At 36.2% G+C, this 23,882-nt stretch overlaps 1 protein-coding gene across 1 annotated transcript in view; it reads left to right on the top strand.

The window, feature by feature from the left end:
• The window catches only part of PCDH15 (protocadherin related 15), a 2,141,593-nt gene that overhangs the window by 1,293,833 nt on the left and 823,878 nt on the right, over window positions 1-23,882 (top strand). Inside the window, exons 6-7 of the mRNA XM_043982395.1 lie at window positions 11,795-11,809; window positions 12,296-12,361. Of these exons, the coding sequence (XP_043838330.1) occupies window positions 11,795-11,809; window positions 12,296-12,361 (81 nt within the window). The remainder of the gene's footprint in view (window positions 1-11,794; window positions 11,810-12,295; window positions 12,362-23,882) is intronic.

Raw genomic sequence — 23,882 nt, 5'->3', positions numbered from 1 at the left:
GATTTAGACTTCATTAAGGGAATGATAGTTGCTTTCCCCTGAGATCTTCCTGACAACAATTCCCACATGCCAAAGATATAAAAATATCACCTCACTGTTCACTTTCCCATCTCGCCCAATCCCTAGAAGAGGGGACTTTAAGCTGCTTTTGTCTCTTGGACCCCATGTAACAGTCTAGTGAAGTATACAAGTCCCTTTTTAAAATAAAAAAAATAATTGAAGGAAATGTTAAGGTTCATTTACCACTTAGTGAAAATAAAGGTGTACTGCGCCCATCTAAGTCCACAAACCCCTAGAAATGTAAACATGAATACCAGGTTAAGAGCTCTTGCCCCAGACCATCAGATGGAAGCTGAAAGTAGGACCAAGCCAACAGAAGCAGAGGCAGCAGGAGATAGTCCAGGCCAGTGTAGAAGGGATTGCCTTTACCTGAGAAAGTCTGGGACCTTCAAGTAAAAGGGGCACTTACTCTCATTCTGACTCCAAGTCAACAGCTGTCTTTCCGGAAAGACTTAAAACAGGATTGTTTCATAGGGGAAAGAGAGAAAAACAAACTGCAAATGGACAAATAAAATAAAATATCAAGAAAAACCCATGTTAGACCCCAGCTTTTTGTTCTTTTGTTGCCAATCCTCTTAAAATAGAGGACTGAGCTTTACATGACTATTTTCAAGAATATCCCATTGTAAAATTTTCTGTAGAAATAGAAAGCAGGCTCCAGTTGGTCCTCTCCTTGTACTTAATTTTGCTTGATTGAAACAGGTTTATAGTTTCCTCTGAGTTACAGAAAAGCCCAATCTCCTCCTGGACCCCATTTCTGTATTCAGAATAGCTTCTCATTTGCAGCTCTCTACTTTCTAATCGTATGGCTGCTTAATAATAGCTATGCCCTATAATGAGGCATTCAAACTGAATTTCCCAAGTCCAATGGAAGTCTTTGAAGTGAAATCTGATTTCGTGGGGTGACTGAAAATATGGTCTCATGAGATAACCTGTGGACAATGGTACAGCTCAGATCCAGTGCAGAATCTTCAATCCAATAAACATTTATTATATGTCTGTTATTTACAAGGCCAAAGAGGTCAGCCTGAGCTAGCTCTCACTTATTCAATATGAATTATGATAGGGAGAAGCCGGGTGGAAATTGAGCTCTTGACAGGCAATTCCTACTACCTCCCATGCTGGGCCATTCCACTCTTGGATTGCTGTTGTAAAGTTTGTTAATGTTTTTGCTTTCCTCTGATTAATCACTCACCATTCTATCCCTGAATAGAGATAGAAATGCCTGAAAAAATAGGACAGAGAGAGAACAATTGATATGAAGGAAGATATTGGGCCAATGTTTTTTTGTTTTTTTTTAAATTCAGGATTTTATAATAGAAGCTCTGGGACCTTGGATGATCAAGGAGAATGGACTTTGATTCAAAAGGGAGAAGGAGGATAAGATAAAGGAGAACTAGGAGGCCTAAAGACATGCTTTTTTTCTTCCTTCCTTCTTTCCCTCCTTCCCTCCTTCCTTCCTTTCTCCCTCCCTCTTCTCTCTCTCTCTTCTTTTTTTTTGACTTTTATAAAGTATTTTATTTATTTTTTTCCTGTTACATGTAAAGATAATTCTCAAGTTTTGTTTATACAAGCTTTCCAATTTCAGATTTTTCTCCCTCCCTCCCCTCCCTCCCCCCTTCCCTAGACAGCAGGTAATCTGATATAGGTGTTTATATATATATATATATATATATATATATATATATATATATATATATATATATATATATATATATATATATATATATATATATATATATATATATATATATATATATATATATACATACATACATACACACACATATATACACATACACACATATACACACATACATACACACACATACACATACACACATATATACATACACACACATATATACATGTTTATTTATATATACATATATAATAACATTAAACATATTTCTTCATTAGTCATGTTATAAGAGAAAAATCAGAGCAATAAGGAAAAACCCCAAAATAGAAATACAACAGCACCGAAAACAAAAGAAATAGTATGGTTCATTCAGCATCTATACTCCACAGTCCTTTTTTTTTCCCCCTTGGATTTGGAGATCCTCCTCCATCATGAGTTCCCTGGAACCCTTCTGTACCATTGCATTGGTGAGAAGAATATGGTCCATCACAGTAGGTCAACACACAATGTTGATGATACTGTATACAGTGTTCTTCTGGTTCTGCTCATCTCACTCATCATCAGCCCACGCAAGACCCTCCAGGTTTCTCTGAACTTCTCCTGTTCATCGTTTTCTTACAGCACAATAGTATTCCATTATATTAATATACCACAACTTGTCCAGCCATTCCCCAATTGATAGGCATCCCCTCAACTTCCAATTCCTTGCCACAACATAAAGAGCAGCTATAAATATCTTTGTACATGTAGGTCCTTCTCTCCTTTCCAGGATCTCTTCGGGAAAAAGACCCAAAAGTGGTATTGCTGGGTCAAAGGGTATGCATAGATTCACAGCCCTTTGGGCATAATTCCAAATTGCTTTCCAGAATGGATGGATCAATTCACAGCTCCACCAACAATGCATTAGTGTTCCAATTTTCCACAGCTTCTCCAACATTTATTATTTTCCTTTTTTTTTTGTCATTTTAGCCAATCTGATAGGTGTCAGGTGGTACCTCAGAGTTGTTTTAATTTGCATCGCTCTAATCATTAGTAATTTAGAGCATTTTTTTCATATGGGAATAGATAACTTTCATTTCTTCATCAGAAACTGCCTGTTCATATCTTTTGACCATTCCTCAATTGGGGAATGACTTGGATTCTTCTAAATTTGATTTAGTTCCCTATATATTTTAGAAATGAGGCCTTTATCAGAAGTACTAGCCATAAAAATTGTTTCCCAGATTTCTGCCTCCCTTCTAATTTTAGGTGCATTGCTTCTGTTTGTACAAAACCTTTTTAATTTAATCAAAATCATCCATTTTGCATTTTATAATATTCTCTATCTCTTGTTTGGTCATAAACTGTTTTCCTTTCCAAAGGTCTGAAAGGTAGACTATTCCTTTCTCTCCTAATTTACCTATGGTATCACCTCTTATGTCTAAATTCTGACCTTATTTTAGCATAAGGTATAAGATGTTGGTCTATGCCTAATTTCTGCCATACTATCTTCCAGTTTTCCCAGCAGTTTTTGTCAAATACTGAGTTCCTATCCCAGAAGCTGGAGTCTTTGGGTTTATCAAACACTACATTACTAGTGTCATGTACTACTGTGTTTCCTGTGCCTAGCCTATTCCATTGATCTTCCACTCTATTTCTTAGCCAGTACAAGATAGTTTTGATGACTGCCGCTTTATAGTAAAGCTCCAGGTTTGGTACCGCTAACCCACCTTCCTGTGTATTTTTTTTCTTATTTCCCTTGATATTCTCGATTATTTGTTTTTCCAGATGAATTTTGGTATTATTTTTTCTAGCTGTATAAAATAATTTTTAGGTAGTCTGATTGGTATGGCACTGAATAAGTAAATTAATTTAGGTAGTATTGTCATTTTTACTATATTAGCTCTGCCTATCCATGAGCAACTGATATCTTTTCAATTATTTAGATCTGATTTGATTTGTGTGAAGAGTGTTTGGTAATTGTGTTCATAGAGTTCCTGGGTTTGTCTTGGCAAGTAGATTCCCAAGTATTTTATATTATCTACCGTTACATTAAATGGAATTTCTCTTTCTATCTCTTGCTGCTGGACTTTGTTGGTCATGTATAGAAATGCTGATGATTTATGTGGATTTATTTTACATCCTGCTACGTTGCTAAAGTTGTTAATTGTTTCAAGTAATTTTTGACTTGATTCTCGAGGATTCCTTAAGTATGCCATCATATCATCTGCAAAGAGTGATAGTTTTGTTTCCTCCTTGCCTATTCTAATTCCTTTAATTCCTTTCTCTTATCTGATTGCTAAAGCTAACATTTCTAGGGCAATATTAAATAATAGGGGTGATAATGGACATCCCTGTTTCACCCCTGATCTTACTGGGAAGGCCTCTAATTTATCTCCATTGCATATAATAGTTGCTGATGGCTTTAGGTAGATACTGTTTATTATTCTAAGGAAAGCTCCCCCTATTCCTAAACTCTCTAGTGTTTTTATTAGGAATGGGTGCTGTACTTTGTCAAAAGCTTTCTCTGCATCTATTGAGATAATCATATGATTTTGGTTGGTTTTTTTATTTATGTGGTTGATTATGTTAATCATTTTCCTAATGTTGAACCAGCCCTGCATTCCTGGTATAAATCCCACCTGGTCATAGCATATTATCCTTGTGATCACTTGCTGTAATCTCCTTGCTAATATCTTATTTAAGATTTTAGCATCAATATTCATTAGGGAAATTGGTCTATAATTTTCTTTCTCTGTTTTTGCTTTGCCTGGTTTTGGTATCACCACCATATTTGTGTCATAAAACGAATTTGGTAGAACACCTTCTTCACCTATTTTTCCAAATACTTTGTATGATATTGGAATTAATTGTTCTTTAAATGTTTGGTAAAATTCACCTGTAAACGCATCTGGCCTTGGGGATTTTTTCTCAGGGAGTTCATTAATGGCTTATTCAATTTATTTTTCTAATAGGGGTTTATTTAAGATTTTTATTTCCTCTTCAGTTAACCTGGGCAGTTTGTATTTTTGTAAATATTCATCCATTTCATTTACATTATTAAATTTATTGGCATAGAGTTGGGCAAAATAATTCCTAATTATTGATTTAATTTCCACTTCATTGGTGGTAACATCACCCTTTTCATTTTTGATACTGGAAATTTGGTTTTCTTGTTTCTTTATTTTAATCAAATTAACCAATATTTTATCTATTTTATTGTTTTTTTTCATAAAAGCAGCTCTTAGTTTTATTGATCAATTCTATAGTTTTTTTGCTTTCAGTCTTATTAATTTTTCCTTTAATTTTTAGGATCTCTAGTTTAGTATCTAATTGGGGATTTCTAATTTGTTCTTTTTCTAGCTTTTTAAGTTGCATGCCTAGCTCATTAATCTCCTCTTTCTCTTTTTTATTCATGTAACCATTTAGAGCTATAAATTTTCCCTTAAGCACTGCTTTGGCTGCATCCCATAGATTTTGGTATGTTGTCTCATTATTGTTATTGTCTTGGATATAGTTATTGATTGTTTCTATGATTTGTTGTTTGGCCCACTCATTCTTTTTTTTTTTTTAATTTTTTTTTAAATTTTTTTATTTTAGTAAGGCAATTGTGGTTAAGTGACTTGCCCAGGGTCACACAGCTAGTAAGTGTTAAGTGTCTGAGGCCAGATTTGAACTCAGGTACTCCTGACTCCAGGGCCGGTGCTCTATCCACTGCGCCATCTAGCTGCCCCTCCACTCATTCTTTAGAATGAATTTATTTAGTTTCCAATTGATTTTCATTCTACTTTTCCCTGACTCTTTCTTACATGTAATTTTTATTGCATCATGAACTGAGAAGGATGCATTTACTATTTCTGCCTTTCTACATTTGACTATGATGTTTTTGTGCCCTAATACATGGTCAGTTTTTGAAAATGTGCCATGTACTAATGAGAAAAAGGTATATTCCTTTCTATCCCCATTCAATTTTTCTCCAGACACCTATCATGTCTAAATTTTCTGGTAATCTATTCACCTCTTTCACTTCTTTCTTATTTATTTTTTGGCTAGATTTATCTAATTCTGAGAGGGGGAGATTCAGATCCCCCACTAGTATAGTATTACTGTCTAATTCCTCTTGTAACTCATTTAACTTCTCCTCTAAGAATTTGGATGCTATACCACTTGGCACATACATATTTAATATTGATATTCTTTCATTGTCTATATTACCTTTTAGCAAGATGTAATTTCCTTCGTTATTTCTTTTAATGAGATCTATTTTTGCCTGTGCTTTGTCTGAGATTAGGATTGCTACCCCTGCCTTTTTTTACTTTAGCTGAAGCATAATATATTCTGTTCCAGCCTTTGACCTTTACTCTGTGTGTATCTCTCTGCTTCAAATGTGTTTCTTGTGAACAGCATATTATAGGATTCTGCTTTTTAATTCACTCTGCAATTCGCTTACGTTTTATAGCAGAGTTCATCCCATTCACATTCACAGTTATTATTACTGACTGTCTATTCCCCTCCATTCTATTTACCCCCTTTGTACTTTTCCCCCCTTCTTTCACCCTATTCCTTCTCACTGACGTTTTGCTTCTTACCCCTGCCTCCCCCAGTCTGCCCTCCCTTTTTATCACCCCCCTCCCTTTTCTTTACCCTTTTCTCCCTTGTTTTTGTCCTCCCTTCTATCAGTCACCCCCTTTCCCTTCCCCTTTTGCTTCCCTAAAGAATGAGCTAAGTTTCTTTATCCCAATGAATGTATATGTTATTCCTTCTTTGAATCAAATCTAATGAGAGTAGGGTTGAAACAATGTTCACCCCTCCTTTCTTTCCCTCTATTGTAATAAGATTTTTTTTCACCTCTTCATATGATATAATTCACCCCATTCCACCTCCCCTTTCCTCTCCTCCCCTTAGACTCCCTTTTTAACCCCGTAATTTTCTTTGCATCCTCATATCAAAGACAATTTATATTTATCCCCTCCGTGTCAAGTCCTTCTCTCTGCCCAAATACATTTACAATTCTTAAGAGTTGTGAGTATGATCTTCTCATGTAGGGATGTAAACAGTTTAACCTAATTGAGTAACTTTTTTTTCCCCCGCTGTTTACTTTTTTAAACTTCTCTTGAGTCTTGTATGTTAAGATCGTATTTTCTATTCAGTTCTGGTCTTTTCATCAGGAAAGATTGAAAGTCCCCAATGTCATTGAATGTCCATCTTTTCCCCTGAAAGAGAATGCCCTTTTTTGCTGGGTAATAGTGTGAGATTTAAAATTGGATATTAGATCATAAATCTCCCCTACTTAACCCTTCCCTTAATTTATCTCCCAGACTAGTAAATGGAAGAAGCTTCTGGTTTTCTAGATAGAGCCTTTATTGTATATAAGGTGTTGTTGATTAGAAGGATAGGAAAATAGAAATACAGTACAAATCGTCTTAAATCTAGGCTTAGTCTATGTTCCTTATAAAAACTCACCAAACCGATTTAGGCCACCTTTGGAGTGAGTCAGACCGTCTGTGCCGCGCCGCCAGGAGTCCCGCCAAGCCGGCAAAAAGGCTACTCCCCTTCTCTCCACCCCGGAAGTCAAAAAACCCGCCAGGCAGTCTGACATGCGCAGCAGGCGGACTGTTCATCTCCTCCCCAAAAGGGTGGTCCTTGAAAAACTGGCGTCTTTCAGTTATCCTAACCGACTGTTAAAAACTTTCATATTTTACCACAATAGATTCTTGGCTGCAATCCAAGCTTCTTTGCCTTCCGGAATATCATATTCCAAGCCTTGCGGTCCTTTAATGTTGAAGCTGCCAGGTCCTGAACAATCCTGACTGTGGCTCCATGATATATAAATTGCTTCTTTCTGGCTGCTTGTAGTATTTTCTACTTCACCTGATAATTCTGGAATTTGGCTACAATATTCCTTGGGGTTTTCCTTTTGGGGTCTCTTTCAGTAGGTGATTGGTGGATTCTTTCAATGATGATTTTATCCTGTGATTCTATAGTATCAGGGCAGTTCTCTTAAATAATTTCCTGGAATATGGTGTCTAGATTCTTTTTCTGGTCATGGCTTTCAGGCAGTCCAATGATTCTCAAATTCTCTCTCCTGGATCTGTTTTCCAGATCAGTTGTCTTTCCAGTGAGATTTTTCACATTTTCTTCTATTTTTTCTTTCTTTTGATTCTGCTTGACTGATTCCTGGTGTCTCATGGATTCCTTATCTTCCAACTGTCCAATTCTAATTTTTAAGGCATTGTTTTCTTCAGTGAGATTATGTACCTTTTTTTTTTGTATTTCGCCAGATGAATTTTTTAAGGCATTGTTTTCTGCAGTCAATCTTTGTGCTTCCTTTTCCAAGCTGCTGATTCTTTTTTCATAGTTTTCTTGTTTTGCTTTCATTTCTCTCCCCATTTTTTCTTCTTCCTCTCTCAATTGATTTTAAAAATCCTTTTCGAGCTCTTCCAGGAAGGCTTTTTGTTCTTGAGACCAATTCACCTTCCCTCTTGAGGCTTCACATGTAGACAATTTGAGGGTATTGTCCTCATCTGAGTTTGTATTGGCCTCTTCCCTGTTGATACAGAAGCTTTCAATGGAGAGGGCTCTTTTTTGCTTCTACTCATTATTGCAGCTTATTTATTTATTTTTTAAGTTGAGGTCTGCTGTGGGGGCACCAGGGTCCCTGTTTTGAGCTTCTTTTGCTGGGGTATAGGTGCTGTGTCACTGGCTTTTTTCACACTGAGGCCTTTATGGTGTTTGCAGTTCCCCCACCCTGCACTTCCTGATCGCACTAGGATCAGTGGGCCTAGTCGTGCCTATCCTGTTTGTGGCCCTCCAGCTGGCAATTTGCCCTCTCCGCTGGTACAGGTAGGTTTTTCCACTGTCCTGCTGGGCCACCAGAGTTTTGATCCAGGATCCAGGGGCCTCATTTGTTTGGCTGTGGCCCACAGCTTCCTGCTGACTTGCCCCAACCCCCTCCGCTCTGGGCTGCTGCCCTCCCTTTTGCCGGAGTCAGACTGAACTTTCCTGAAGTGTTCTAAATTATCTCTAGTTGGAAGACCATGTCTCTCTCTTTGCATGTTCTGTAGTTTCAGAATCCATCCAGAGGCTTGATTTAAATATGTATTCTGTGCTCTAGACATCAGTAATAATCTGGCATTTTTTGGGGGGGGAGACGATGAGGGTTAAGTGACTTGCTCAGGGTCACACAGCTAGTTAGTGTCAAGTATCTGAGGCCGGATTTGAACTCAGGTCCTCCTGAATCCAGGGCTGGTGCTTTATCCACTGTGCCACCTAGCTGCCCCATAATCTGGCTTTTGAGACAAGAGCTAGTTCCAAGTTGGGGAAGGTCCTTAACTCTTTGTTTGGCACCTCTTCTATCGGGTCTCCAGGTTAGATGTCTTTAGGTATGGGCCACGAAAAAGACCATCAATGCAAACACACACAGAGACACAGACACAGACACAGACACACAAACACACACACACACACACATACACACAGAGTGAGCTATAGAACCTTTCTCTTTCTTCCTGCTTTCATGGAATGTATCCATTTTCTGTTAAGTAGAGATTTTTTGGAAACATGAAACACTGAGGGGTAAATTGCCCCCATCTAAATTTTTTAGTTCTTTCTTTTTCCAGATGAGTTAATTAGTTATGAAGCTTAACTTAAATTAAAATCACTAAAGGAAAACATTTTCATTAAAATTAGAAATAAAAAATAAGCAGTTTTCCAATTAATGCAAATTATATAAAAATATTGGCAAGAAACAGGCTTGATAAATCTATACGGTTTCAAAAAAAAATCTAGTATAAAAAAAAATTATTAGGGAACAGCTAGGTAGCACAGTGGATAAAGCACTGGCCCTGGATTCAGGAGGACCTGAGTTCAAATGTGACCTCAGGCACGTATAAACCTATAGTTTATTTTGGGTGATGATAGCAATTTAAAAAAGTCATTTTTATATCAATTCATGATAAAATACCATATTTTAGCAATTATTTTGGGATCTATCATTTCATCATTTAATTATTTATTAGTTTGCTAATTAATTTTGGCCTAGGCCTATTATGTCATTGGTAGAAGATTGTGCAAATACTTTCTTTTGTTGCAGATTGGCATTTGGAAATCATAGGATTGCTGATTTAGGTGCAAGGGAAAGTGAGAGGTCATCTAATTCAGCCTCATTTTGAAAATCTATCAATCAAATGGCCAACCTTAATTAAGCACCAAGTATATACTCCAGGTTTTGTGTTATGCAAAAACTTTCCTTGCCTCAGGGAGTTTACTTTGTAATGGTGAAAATAAATAGGTACCTACAAGATACATATCTGTATGTTGATGAAAAGTAAGATTCAGAGGGTGGAAAGAAGAGGAAAAAGCAAAGTGAAACAAAACAAAGTTAATTGAATTACCTAAGGTTACATTGGGAATAAGTGAAACAGGTGGGATTTGAACCCAAGTCCTTTTGACTCAAATCAAATTTTTCTATTCCTAGACCTCCACCTTTCTGTTCTTTGTAAAAGTTTGAGAGAACACCCTGCATCACTGAGAGATGAATGACTCACTGGGAAAAACACAGTCAGTATATGCCAGGGGCAAGACTTTAGCCAGGTCTTCCTGACTCTGTAGCCAGCTTTTTGTACATAGATCTATGTGGTCCCTTAGCTCCAGATAAAAGTCGCTTGCTATTAGGAAGCTAAGTTGCATAGTGGATAACTCAGTGGATGAGGAGTCAGGAAGACCTGAGTTTTAATCCATCCTCAGACAATTACTAGCTGTGTGACCCTGGTGAAGTTATGCCTAGAGCTAGAGAGATACTGACCGCCAGCTATAACTTGGGTGAGAGTCTACCCAGAAAGATGGCTGATAAATCATAACCTTTAATACTTTGTGCTTAAAAATGAAAAGAAAGGAAAGATGAATTTTGGAATCACTTTAATTCATCTTAACTCAATAATAATTCTTACCATACTGAGATTTTGTGTGTTTTATTATACTGTAGAGTATTGTATTACATTGCTGTACTTTGCCTATTTTACATACCAAGTATTGGGAGCATGTAAACCAAAACTAAGCAGTCGCTTCCCTCAAGGAACTTATATTATCTTGTAGAAGAGTAGAACAAAATTTATACATTAAACAATTTAATCTATAGCTTAAAACAGTTTAAGAGGGCAAACATTCTAACAACTGGGTTGATTTGGGAAAGTAATACCTGAGATGATCATAGAAGGAAACAAGGGATGGTAAGTCATTTGTGAGTGAGATTTACATTCCAGGAATGAGACAGAACTTGTATAAATGCATGGATGTAGGAAGTAGTGTGCTCAATATGGTAAACAAATAGCAGACTAAGATACATTGAGTTAAGAGTACTGGTAAAGGTATTATATGAAGTGATCCTGGAAATATAGGTGGGAAAACAACATGAAATTCTGAAGTTCATTCACAAAATCAATGTCCCTGAATTCTTTCATATAAGGATGAATGAGCAGCTATCCCCCTTACTCTGCCTGGCATTGCAGACAGGAGAATGAAGTGCCCTGAGTCACAGCTGAGAATCAGCTCTTGTTCTGTGACTTGGAAAGGGACTTTTGTTCTCTTCTATGAAAAGCCTTTACATTTTAATTACCGGGTCTGTTGAAGCTGTTGGTATTCTCTTCCTGAGTCCCCTGGGATGTGTTGCAGGACATTATCAAGGTCTACAAAACTAATTAGTCATTAGCTTTATTCAGTAACTTAACCTGACTTAAGGGGAAAAAAATGCAACTATGTTGCTAGTAATGTAATATTCTTCGTAAGAACAGTTTTTCTTTTCCATTTGACAAGCCAAGTGTGAACATAGTGCTAGTAATTTAGAAAGCCATTACCATGTTTTAAAGAGACTAATCCTATGTCCTTAATGGGTTAGTGAGTGTGTTCAAAACGTGCTAGAATTTACAGAATTCAATGTTGTTTTCTCCGTACACCACTCTAGAATGGAGTTTTGATAGATTAATCAGTTATTGTCTACTACTTTTTATATCTTTCAATCTCTCCAAATATATACACATGTATTTTTTTTTCTTTCTTTCTTCCTTTCTTGCATTATTCTGCCCTGCTTCCATTGATGACTCTAACTTTTGACTCCAGACTGGCAGTACGAGGGTAAGATGACGACACACCCGACCCAACCTCCTCCACATGGCTTGTCTGTCTTTGTTGCATCCCTCCACGGAGCATCATTAGAATTCTCTCCACTCTCTTTAATTAGATCCTTTATCACAATTAAATTCCAATTATGTTTGTTTCTGTTGTGAAGCTTTAATTACAATTTATCCCTGTTAATCATCCCTTTATGTTCTTTCTTTGGGTTAAATTACCATCCCATTATCTCTGTCCTGAAGGACTTCTGCTCAACACTGGTCCCTGCTGGTGTCTTGACAGCCAGATCTGAATTGGCTTATCCTATGTTGAGTGGCTCATGTTCTGATGTGGTAAGGCATGGATGTAGGTTGTGAGAGATTCCATGCTAAAAGACTCTCATATGTTATGCATTTTTGCTAAGGATATGAATTTTATCAGCCACCAATATGAGCTTGAGTTCTTTGAATGATGAAGTTATAGATTTTTTTTCTTTTCCCACACTTTTAGATTGTAAGCTGGCACGGGGAGGCCCACCTGCAACAATAGTCGCCATTGATGAAGAAAGTAAAAATGGTGAGTACTCTGGCCACTTGTAATTATGGCCAAAGGATGGGGTTTCATCAAAGATCATTCTGACATAGGCTGGGAGTTAAGTTATAGGTTGAAAGCTTCAGTACAATCTATGAACAAACTCTTTTCCCTCATTTTGATTCCGTTGTACTTTAAAGCTAGTTTTTTCTTCAAATGCTTTGGTTAAAAAAAAAATTCTAATAACATTTCTCATTGAATGGGGAAGGGAGGCTCTCTGTTCAGTTATGACCAAGAAAGTATTATTAAGTAGTTTCTGAGTCCTGTCAGAAGGGGTGTATGGGGTGGTGTGTGTGTGTGTGTGTGTGTGTGTGTGTGTGTGTGTGTGTGTGTGTGTAGAGAGAGGGCGAGGGCGAGAAGGAGAGATCCAGTAAAGCACACTTTATAAGCTAAAGCTAGACTGATGGACCTTAGATAAAAAGCATTGATCAAACATCTGTTTTTCTTGCAGTAGTTGTTTTCATGTCATACTACTGTGACAGAGCATTCCCATGTTTTGACTTAGTATGGAATAGTCATCAGTTTATTTTTTTGGTATAGGCTTTATTGAAAGATTCATTGGGAAGATCTGGATATTTCAACATAGTCATGGTTACTGATCTTAACTCTGCTTGGCTTAACTAATGTCTCTAGGCAAAGGATTCCCAGAAAAATGGACTTGGCTTGAGTTCAGCTCCACACAGGTGATGTCAATAGCTGCAGAATATTTATACCCTTTAATCAATCACTGGGCAACTTCCCATCCTTGACTGGATATACTCAGACCAATGGAAGAACTAACGATTGCCAGTCTGGATATATTTTTACAAAAGTTTGGCAAGTGAAATGTGGTAATGAGAGGATGGAAAAGCCAAGAAAAAAGATTCTAGAGAGAAGCTTGGAGCTGTTATTTTAAATTTGGCATTGTGGTAACCTCCTAGAAAATGAAAACTGGGCCAGGCTGGGGGATGAAAGAAGGGAAAACAACAAAAAAAAAATGATTTTTTGACCATAAAATATAGATTAAACAAATTTGGAATTTAAGAAATCAGAAGTTTATCTACAAGGGCATTCATTTTTTAGTGCATTGTCTTTCTTTGTAAAGTCATTGCTTAGCAAAGTGCTTGACACATAGTAAGCACTCAATAAATACTCTTTGACTTGACTTACATGACATGAACCTGTCAAACATTTCAAAAGTGCTTTTGCTTTGGGGGTGGGGGCAGGGCAATGAGGGTTAAGTGATTTGCCCAGGGTCACACAGCTTCTAAGGGTCAAGTGTCTGAGGCCAGATTTGAACTCAGGTCCTCCTTAGTACAGGGCTGGTGCTTTATCTACTGTGCCACCTAGCACCTCCCTCCAAAGTTCTTTATGTGCACGCACCAATCATTAACAAACTACAGGACACCCAAACCCATGCAAAGACCAATCCCCTTTTATTTGAAAACTTGACCTTGAACAATCATTTAGTTATGTGGTATGCTCTTTGGATGAATTTGTCCATACAGAGTTTTCTCCCGTGAATAAATTCAATTTCTATTTTCAGTATCTGTAAATCTGGGAGTTGTCAGACTAGGTGTTCATCACAGTTTGCCTTAAAAGAGTCATGGGCCTTTTAAAGAGATTTCCTGATCTCCATTTTTTTTTTTTTGGTCTCTCCTGAATATTTACCAGCAACAAAACTGTTCTTGGCAGGATGAAGATAGAAGGCACTTCTATCATCTGCTCTTGTCTGTTTTGAAACCTCAAGGGACTTTATATATTTTCTAATGATGGAGAAAGATGATATGAGTTTTCATCTAGGTTGTATTTGATAAGAGAATTAGTTTGTTATCCTGTTTGTTCTTGAATATAGGGAAATAATGCATCCCATAGTATAAGGACTGAGATCTTTTTTCTCTTTTTCACATTGTCAAAGATCTACCACCACATAATGAGTGAGTACAGTAGAGTAGCTCCTAATGTAACAATCTGTCATAGGCCATAAAATTAAATAAAAAAGAATCCATCCTCTCTACTTATTTTCTGTGTAATCATAAATTGTGCCCTTCAGAAATAGGAATTTTCATCTTAGTTTAATAGGGATACATGAGGAATTATCCATTTTAAGGGGAGAACAAAAGTTTCCATTAGCACTCACTTTCTTTAGACAGTAGGACAAATACAACCAGGAAGTAGAGGAGGTTTGTCCAAGGGTAGTTATGCAGGAAGACTGCCAAGCCTGGTCCTTCTCATGCCTCCCCTCTACTCAGATGTCCCAGGACTCCACTTCCTTTTCTTCTCCAAGGATTTGTCTTTTCCAACCCTCATGGAACATGGACTGGTAAAGGATAGCCTGCAGGCCTTTTCTGGGAGAAGTATACAACCCATTAAGGGATCCCCTGCCCTTGTCACCCCACTCTAATTACTGCTCTGCCCTATCTCTCAGATATTTGAGCTTTTTAAAATAGCATTTAGTAGCAGTGGAACAAGGCTGCATTCACAATTTATTCTATGCTGGCTTGTTTTGCCAAGTAATTACAACAACTATGGCAGCCCACTGTAATTCCTCTTTCCACTGATTAAAACGAATTTATCCAAGCATCTTTATGAGGATCCTCGAGGGGCAAATAAGGTGGCAAAGAGTCATAGGGCAAGTGGCAGAAGATCAATGCCTGGATTTCAACAGAAAGTGACATTGCACAAACTAGGAAGTGTTCAAAGTGGCTCTTGCTAGAATTCGCAAAATATGCCAACTATGGAAAGCTCTGCCAAAGCTGTGTCAATGTCATCCAGAAATGACTTCAAGAAGTGCTCAGTGCCAGGCATAGTACCCTCCATGTAGCTCATTCTAATTTAGGAAACTCTTTCTTTGAACAAAATGGACATAAAGTATTGGCCACATTCCCTTTTATATATAACCTGAAATGTTACAAGATATCTCATTTCTGGCTGTCATTCTATTAGCAGATCCTATTATCCTATAATCCTAGAGAAAACAATCTCTGGAAAGAGAGGCCACATTTCTGATACCAATCTCAGCTCCTCGATAAGGTTTTTAATTTTTTTTCTTGCTATTAACCTGCCTTGATTTCTTTATCCTATATGTGCTACTAAATGTAAATCTCCTGTAAAGTAAGAATTAAAAGAAAAAAAGAGTTAAAAGCGAGTGTGGTGTCTTGGTGAGAAAACCAGTAGAGAAGAAAAAAATGACATGAATTCAAGTCTTTACACATTCTGCTTGTGTCCTGGGACAAGTCTCCCAACTACTCAGTGCCTTCAATGACTCTTATTATAATTTTCTGAGCAGGTTCTATTCTGCATTGATACAAGGAGTTCCTCATTGGGAGTTCTCTATATCCTTATGGGCCCAGAGTCAACTGGCTGACATAAGATGAATTTGTCTTTTGTCTTTCCATGGTAGGATTACCCTTTGGGGCATCCATAGCCTTGTATTTTATTAAAACTTACAGGGGAAAATTGGAAATAGTTTAGGATGAAAACAGCCCAGACTAAATTATATTTTGGCAGCATCTCCATCACTGGGTACTAAGGAAACTCCTTTTACTTCCTCTGCCCTTCATGATTCTGAAACCAAACTAAATGGGTTCTTTAATAATATATATATATATATATATATATATATATATATATATATATATATATATATATATATATATATATATATATATATATATATATATATATATATAACAACTCTAATGTTATCATTAAGAGTTTGGAGATTGAACAAATTATGCACAGTACTAGAGAGCTATTTGTTTAAAGAATATCAATAAGCATTTCCCCCTGCATATATATATATATATATATATATATATATATATATATATATATATATATATATATATATATATATATATATACACACATATATATTGTTGGTATTTTTCAGTCATTCAATTGTGTCTGACTTTTCCTGACCCTCTGTGGGATTTTCTTGGCAAAATATACTGGAATGTTTTGCCATTTCCTTCTCCAGTAGATCTCCAGTAAAACAGAGATAATTGACTTGCCCGGGGTCACACAGCTAGTGAGAGTCTGTGTCTGGATTTAAACTCTCATCTTTCTCTCTCCAGGCTTAGTCATCTATCCACTGAGCTACTTAGCTGTCACATATGCAAATATATACATGGATACATAGATAGATGGATAGGTGTGTAGATGATAAATAATTAACTGATAATAGTGATAATGAGTTATCTATTATTTAGAAATGATAAAGTACACAATTGTAGTTTAAGAACCATTTAAAAAAAGCAAATACTTAACTCTGCACATAGATGGCTGACCTTTGACTCTCATCCCTTGCTAGATTCAAGTCCCTTCACTCACATTTATTGGCTATGACAACCAGGGCAAATCACTTAACTTCTCAAGCAACATTCTGAAATTCAGCTGCTCAGTAGGAGTGGCCAATCTTCTCTGACAAGCTGACAAAGAGAGGCATATATATATATATATATATATATATATATATATATATATATATATATATATATATATATATATATATATATATTTTTTTTTTAAGACTGGTTATGTGCCAAGGACATTGCTGAGTTCGAGGAGTTGCAAATACAAAAGGAAGATAATAGCTCATTTCTTGATATAAAGAATTCACCACATATAGTGGTGAAGGTGGACAGAGTGTTTTTGTTTGGGGCAGTGATGTCATCCACACTTCCTCCCTCACCCCAAAAATGTGCAAAACACGGTGCCTGGAACTTAGGGAGATGTCAACAACAACAAAAATGAAAATGACAATAATGACAACAAGTTAAAATGGGAGACCAATCCCTGACCTCCTCAGGCTATGATCTAAATAGTAGAAGATAATACATACACCGAGAAGTATAATCTGAAATAGAAAATAATTACCAAGAACAGGTGTGATGTACTGAGAGTCAGAAAGAAAAAGCCCAATTGTGGATATTGACATTTAATGCTATTGGTATATTGGGTTCATAGGGAATGGCATGAACTAAGGCACAAATTGGAAGCAAGGAGAATAATTTTGGAAAAATAAGGCATCCTCTTTGATGTGATCATAGGGTAAATGAAGACAGAAAGTAATTCCTGTAGAGGTGATAGCTAAAGTTATGGGGGAATATATGATCACCAAAGAAGGTAGCAGAGAGTATTAAGGGGACAATGAAACTAGAGGTACCAAAACCAAAATAAAACAAACATGCAAAGACAGGATGAACAGAGACAGGATGAATAGAGAACAAGCAATATATTTAGTTCATAGAAGATGGGGTAATGGAAGGACAGAGAGAAGGAGGAAGGGAAGAATGTATCCTGTACTACCAAATCTTTTAATATGATTTCCAATTAAATTTTTATGAATTTTTAGGTTTTACAATTGTTTTGAGACCTTTACTAATTGATGATTCTTCTAAATATATATTTTGCTAATTGATTTTACAGGGAGTATACCTTTGTGGGAGATGACCATTTTCAAGCAAAAAAAGCAAAACTTTTGTATAGAGCTTGAATCAATCTTTTTTTTTTTTAATATAGTATAAATGTACAGTTAAAATATGAAACTCTTAGTTCCTAAAAAAATGATATATGTTAGTAATCTGGTACTAAGTGAAAAGTACCTTAATCCTGAATGATAAACTATAAACTAGACAGTATTAGATGTTAGACACATTAAATATGTCAAAATATCTCTAATTCAAGTCCTTGGTGGCAACCTGAACTCAATAGATTTAAACAAGAAGTTGTGAGATCAGTAAATCAACAATTTATCAAGCACTTTGTTCTGTATGCTATATTAAGCACTAGATATTATTAAGAAGTATAAATAATAAGATGAGTAAACTTCACTATTTCCTCTAGTTCTAGAGTATTTTTTGTTTTTGTTTTTGTTTTTTTGATTTTTGCGTGGCAATGGGGGTTAAGTGACTTGCCCAGGGTCACACAGCTAGTAAGTGTCAAGTGTCTGAGGCCGGATTTGAACTCAGGTACTCCTGAATCCAGGGCCAGTGCTTTATCCACTGCGCCACCTAGCCACCCCTAGTTCTAGAGTATTAAAAATGAATGTCACCCAGAAGGTAATGGAAAAGTTCAAAGGGAATATGAATGCATTATAATTCATTATAAACTAAGAATTACAAATGAAGATACTGTATCAAAATATTATTTTTTAAAAAATAAAAAAGAAAATTGACTTTTTATTTGGTACAAGAGAGATTACTGATAGTTTATGAGTTTATTAGAAACCTTAGAATGTCAGAAGAAAGTATAAAGAAGCCTTAAGTCCATTGATTGGAGGTCCTGTGTCAATCTCATGCTATCAAGTGGAAAAGAGTTGCATGGATTGACACCAGCAAGCATTATATGCAATGGAGATAATCTAGAAGCCTTCCCAATGATATCAGGGGTGAAACAAGGATGTCCCTTAGCATGACTATGATTCAATATTGTACTAAAAATTCTGGCTATAGTAATTAAAAAAAAATGGAAATTGAAAAAAAAGAATAGGCAATGAGAAAACAAAGCTATTAATCTTTGCAGATGATATAATTGTATACTTGGATAATACTAGAGAATTAAATTTAAAAAATAGGTTAAATAATTAACCATTTGAAAAAAGTTACAGGATTGAATATCACAAAGTCATCAACATTTCTATATATCACCAAGAAAGCCCAATTGCAAGAAAAATAAATATAAATTTCATTTAAAATAACTATAGACAATATAAAATACTCAAGAATCCACCTGCCAAGACAAACATAGGAACCATATAAACATAATTATAAAACACTTTTCATACAAATAAAGTTAGATCTATAGAATTGGAGAAAATATTAATTTCTCATGAGTAGGTCAAACCAGTATATTAAAAATGACAATTCTACCTAAAGTAAGGTATTTACTGAGTACCATACCAAATTACCAAAAAGATTGTATAAAGCTAGAAAAAATAAAAACAAAATTCATCTGGAAGGGGAAAAAAGGTCAATAATATGAAGGGAATCAATGAAAAAAAAATGTGAAGAAAGGTAGCTTAGCTGTACCAGATCTCAAACTGTATTAAAACTATCAGAATAATCTGCTACTGGCTAAGAAATAGTCATGGATCTGTGAAACAGATTAGGTATAGAATAAACAGCAATAAATAACCATAGTCATCTAGTCTTTGATAAGCACAAATATCTAAGTATTAGGGGCAAAAATTCACTAGTTGAAAAACTAGAAAAACTGGAAAGCAGTTCAGTAGAAAGTAAGTATAAACCAACATCTCGTACCATAATACCAAGATAATGTCAAAATGGTTCAAAATGTAGAAATAAAGGGTAATAGCATAACCAAATTAGAGGAATATAAAATATTTTGCCAGTCATATCTATGGGTAAGGGAAGGATTTAAAATCAAATGGGAAGGGGCAGCTAGGTGGCACAGTGGATAGAACCCCAGCCCTGGAGTCAGGAGTACGTGAGTTCAAATCCGACCTCAGACACTTAGCACGTACTAACTGTGTGACCTTGGGCAAGTCACTTAACCACAATTGCCTCACTTAAAAAAAAACAAAAAACAATTAAAAAAAGCAAATGGGAGAGACAGTATTACAAGATATAAAATGGATAATATTTATTACATTAAATAGAAAAAAACCCACCTTTTTGCATAAACAAAAACAGTGCACCCAAGATTAAAAGGGAATCAGAAAACTGGGTGTGTGTAGGAGTAGGGGGAAATTCATAGTAAGTTTCTCAGATGAAAGCCTCATTTCAGAGAGAGAGAGAGAGAGAGAGAGAGAGAGAGAGAGAGAGAGAGAGAGAGAGAACTGAGGAAAATTTACAAAAAATAGAGCTTGTTCTTCAACTGATAGTCAAAGTATATGAACAGGCAGTTTTCAGACAAAATAATCAAAACTATTTATAGCCACATAAAAATGCTCTAAATCACTATTGATTAGAAAAATAAAAATTAAAATAACTTGGAGGTATCACCTTATACCTACCAGATTAGCTAATACGACAGAAAAGGAGTATGATAAAGCTGGGAGGAGATGTGGGAAAATTGGCACACTGAATATCCTGTTGGTAGAGTTGTGAACTAATCTGACCATTCTGGAGAGCAATTTGGAAGTATGCCCCAAATGCTATATTATATACTTTATCTTTTGACCCAGCTATACCACTGTTATATATATATATATATATATATATATATGTGTGTGTGTGTGTATATATGTGTATATATATGTGTATATATATATATGTGTGTGTGTATATATATATATATATATATAGTGGGGCAATGGGGGTTAAGCGACTTGCCCAGGGTCACACAGCTAGTAAGTGTCAAGTGTCTGAGGTCAGATTTGAACTCAGGTACTCCTGAATCCAAGGCCAGTGTTTTATCCACTGCACCACCTAACTGCCCCCCCCCAAATGTATATTTTTAAAAGGAAAAATGCTTATATGTACACAATACTTATAGTGGCTTTTTTGTTGTGACATAAAAATTAGAAATTGAGGGGATGTCCCTATATTGGGTAAAAGCTATAAAAGTTGGGGCATGTGATTATGATAGAATACTATTGTGCTATTAGAAATGATGAGCAGGATGCTTTCAGGAAAAAAAAAATATATGAAAAGACTTACATAAACTCATGGAAAATAAAGTGAAGAGAACCAGGAAAATATTGTGCACAGTAAGAGCAATATTGTATGACAATCAATTGTGAATGACAAGTATTCTTGTGAGACAATGATCTAAGACAATTATGCAGGACTCATGATGAAAAATGTTAACCACTGCCAAAGAAAGAAGTTATCAACTCTAAATGTTAATTTAAGTATGCTTTTTGGTCTATATTTTCTTTTACATCATGACTAATATGGAAATATGTTTTGCATGACTGCACATGTATAACTACATCAAATTGCTTCCCTCCTCAGTGAGGAGGGAGTGAAGGGAGGTTGGGAGAGAATTTAGAGCTCGACATTTTCAGAAATTAATGCTATTTTTAACATTTAATTAGAAAAAAAGGATTGGGGGAAAGAATTGCATGGGTCAGTTAGGCATGAGTGGATTGCAATCTCCATTTTTGAAGGAGTGCTTATATCAATGAGATCACAGATCCATTGGCCAACTAAGTGACACAGTAGCTAAAGCTTTGGGGTTGGAGTTAAGCAAAGCTAAATTCAAAACCAACTTCAGACAATTATTAACTATGTGACCTTGGTAAGTTATTTGACATCCATTTGCTTGCGTGTCCTCATCCTAAACATTGTAGATAATAATAGCACCTGCCTCCATTGTTTTTTTTGTTTGCTTTGTTTTTTTGGCGGGGCAATGTGGGTTAAGTGACTTGCCCAGGGTCACACAGCTAGTAAGTATCAAGTGTCTGAGGCCATATTTGAACTCAGGTACTCCTGAATCCAGGGCCGGTGCTCTATCCACTGCACCACCTAGCTGCCCCCCCCCATTGTTATTTTGAGCATTAAACGAGATAATATTTGTAAAGTGCATTGCAAACTTCAAGTGTTATACAAATTCTAGCTGCTGAGGCTGCTGTTGATCTTTTTGCCATAGAATAAAGCTCTCTTGCTGGCTACCCCTTTTATTCAGGGGAAATTCTTCCTGAGTGCCCTCTTTGTCACCATCCTTGATATACTTTCTCTCAAAGACCTCTGCTGACTTTAAATGACACTTAGGTATGAATAACTGATCATAAGATAACTATGTCCCAAGGAGTAAAATGGTAGCCAAATTTCAAAAGCCATTTGAAGTTTGCTGACCTCCTTTATATACATGATCTCATTCACAACAAGCATTTCATGGTTTGCCATCATCAGCCTCATTTCTGCTAAGAAAAAAACACAATATATTTAATTTCAACTTCTTAAGCATCAGTGGTGGGAGCATAAATATTTTAAAAATGATCTAGCACCTCAAAGTTCATTTGGTACAGAAGGAAGTATATGAAAATTAGAGTCAAAGATTGTTGGTTCAAATCTCAGCTTTATCACTATTTGGCAAATTGCTGGATTCTCCTAGGCCTCACTTTCATCATCTGTAAAATGGGAGAATTGTTTGATAACTTTTAAAAGCTCGTCAAACCTCAATATTTGACCTTCTAATCCATACCTACAAGGGGGTTAAATTCTATGGGGGAGGGGAAGAATGTGTCATTTTACCTATAACTATAATACAAAGGAGAGAGTGATGGTGGCAAAGGAAAAGCTTCTAGAAAATTCACTATAAAATTCTGAGGTGAAAAAGAATGCTTTCAACTGAGGGGATGATAATAGGTAATATTTAACTAGCTCCTTCTATATGCCAAGGACTGTGCTAAGTACTATTCAATCACTGTTTCATTTGATCCTCACAACAATCCCAAAGCAATTATTATCCCCATTTTCCAAAGGAAGAAACTGAGGCAAACGGAGATTAAGGGACTTGCCCTGGGTCACAAAGCTAGTTAAGTGGCTGAGGCTAGATTTGATCTCAGGTCTTCCTGATTCCTGGCCCAAAGCTCTATCCACTGCACCACCTAGAAGCATCATGAGAGGAAATTGCAGGCAACCTGAAACTTGAAGCAAAAGGAAGCAGATTTTTAAAAAACTGGCATTAAGCCTGGTTTGTTCAAATGCTGAAGTCTAGAAGGGTCAGGTTGTTTTTGGTGGCCAGTTTGTCGCACAGATTTCCTGAAATGAGGAGATACACTGATTTCTACTCCCAAATCATTTCACTTCCCCTGGGCCAAATCTTTGGAATGCTTTCATCTATCATCCTTTCCATTCATAATAACTAAAGGCAAATACCACTGAATATTATTTATTAGTTCTAAGCAAGCATCCCTAGCTTCTTCTTCAGGATATCTATATCCATGATGCTTGTCCAGGCTTATATCACCTAGTCAGTGAATCTCCATGTCTTCCTGACAAATCTCTTTGCCCCTAGTGGCTCTGACTCCCTGTCTAAATGCAAAGAGATGGTAGACCAAGGGTATTGAAGGAGTTTTTTTTACCATCATCTTCAACAGTGTCATATTTTTTGCTATTATTCATATCATTATCCCGACAACCACCATTGATTAGACATTTTGTTCAAGGTTTCATAAGGTTTTCTGGTACCAATTTTTGCAGAGGTCCTGAGACATAATAAAATTATGTGCTGGAGAAGGTCAGGAAACTCTGCCGATATACATTGATATGATATGCTAAAATCAACAAACATACATATATTAAGTCCTCACTACATGCCAAGTACTGTGCTTAGAGCTGTGGATGCATTGTAAAAGTGAGATGGCTCCTGTGGTTACACTAATATGGAGGATACAGCAAACAGGGGAGAAAAGAGCAAGGAGGGGCATGATTTGAGAAGTCAAATTAAAATCTGACACTGAATCATTACCAATGGTACTAGGGTTACTAACAAGTCACTTAGTTTCCTCTTCTGTAAAATGGGGATGATAATACATTTCCTTCCTACTTCAGAGTTATTGAATCTCAAGTGAGAATATGCAAAATTCTTGGCAAACTTTTGTTATTATCAA

Source organism: Dromiciops gliroides, chromosome 2 (genome assembly GCF_019393635.1).
Source record: "Dromiciops gliroides isolate mDroGli1 chromosome 2, mDroGli1.pri, whole genome shotgun sequence".
Lineage (NCBI taxonomy): Eukaryota > Metazoa > Chordata > Mammalia > Microbiotheria > Microbiotheriidae > Dromiciops > Dromiciops gliroides.
The sequence above is the reverse complement of the archived record's forward strand: the minus strand, read 5'-3'. Positions and strand labels throughout refer to the sequence as shown.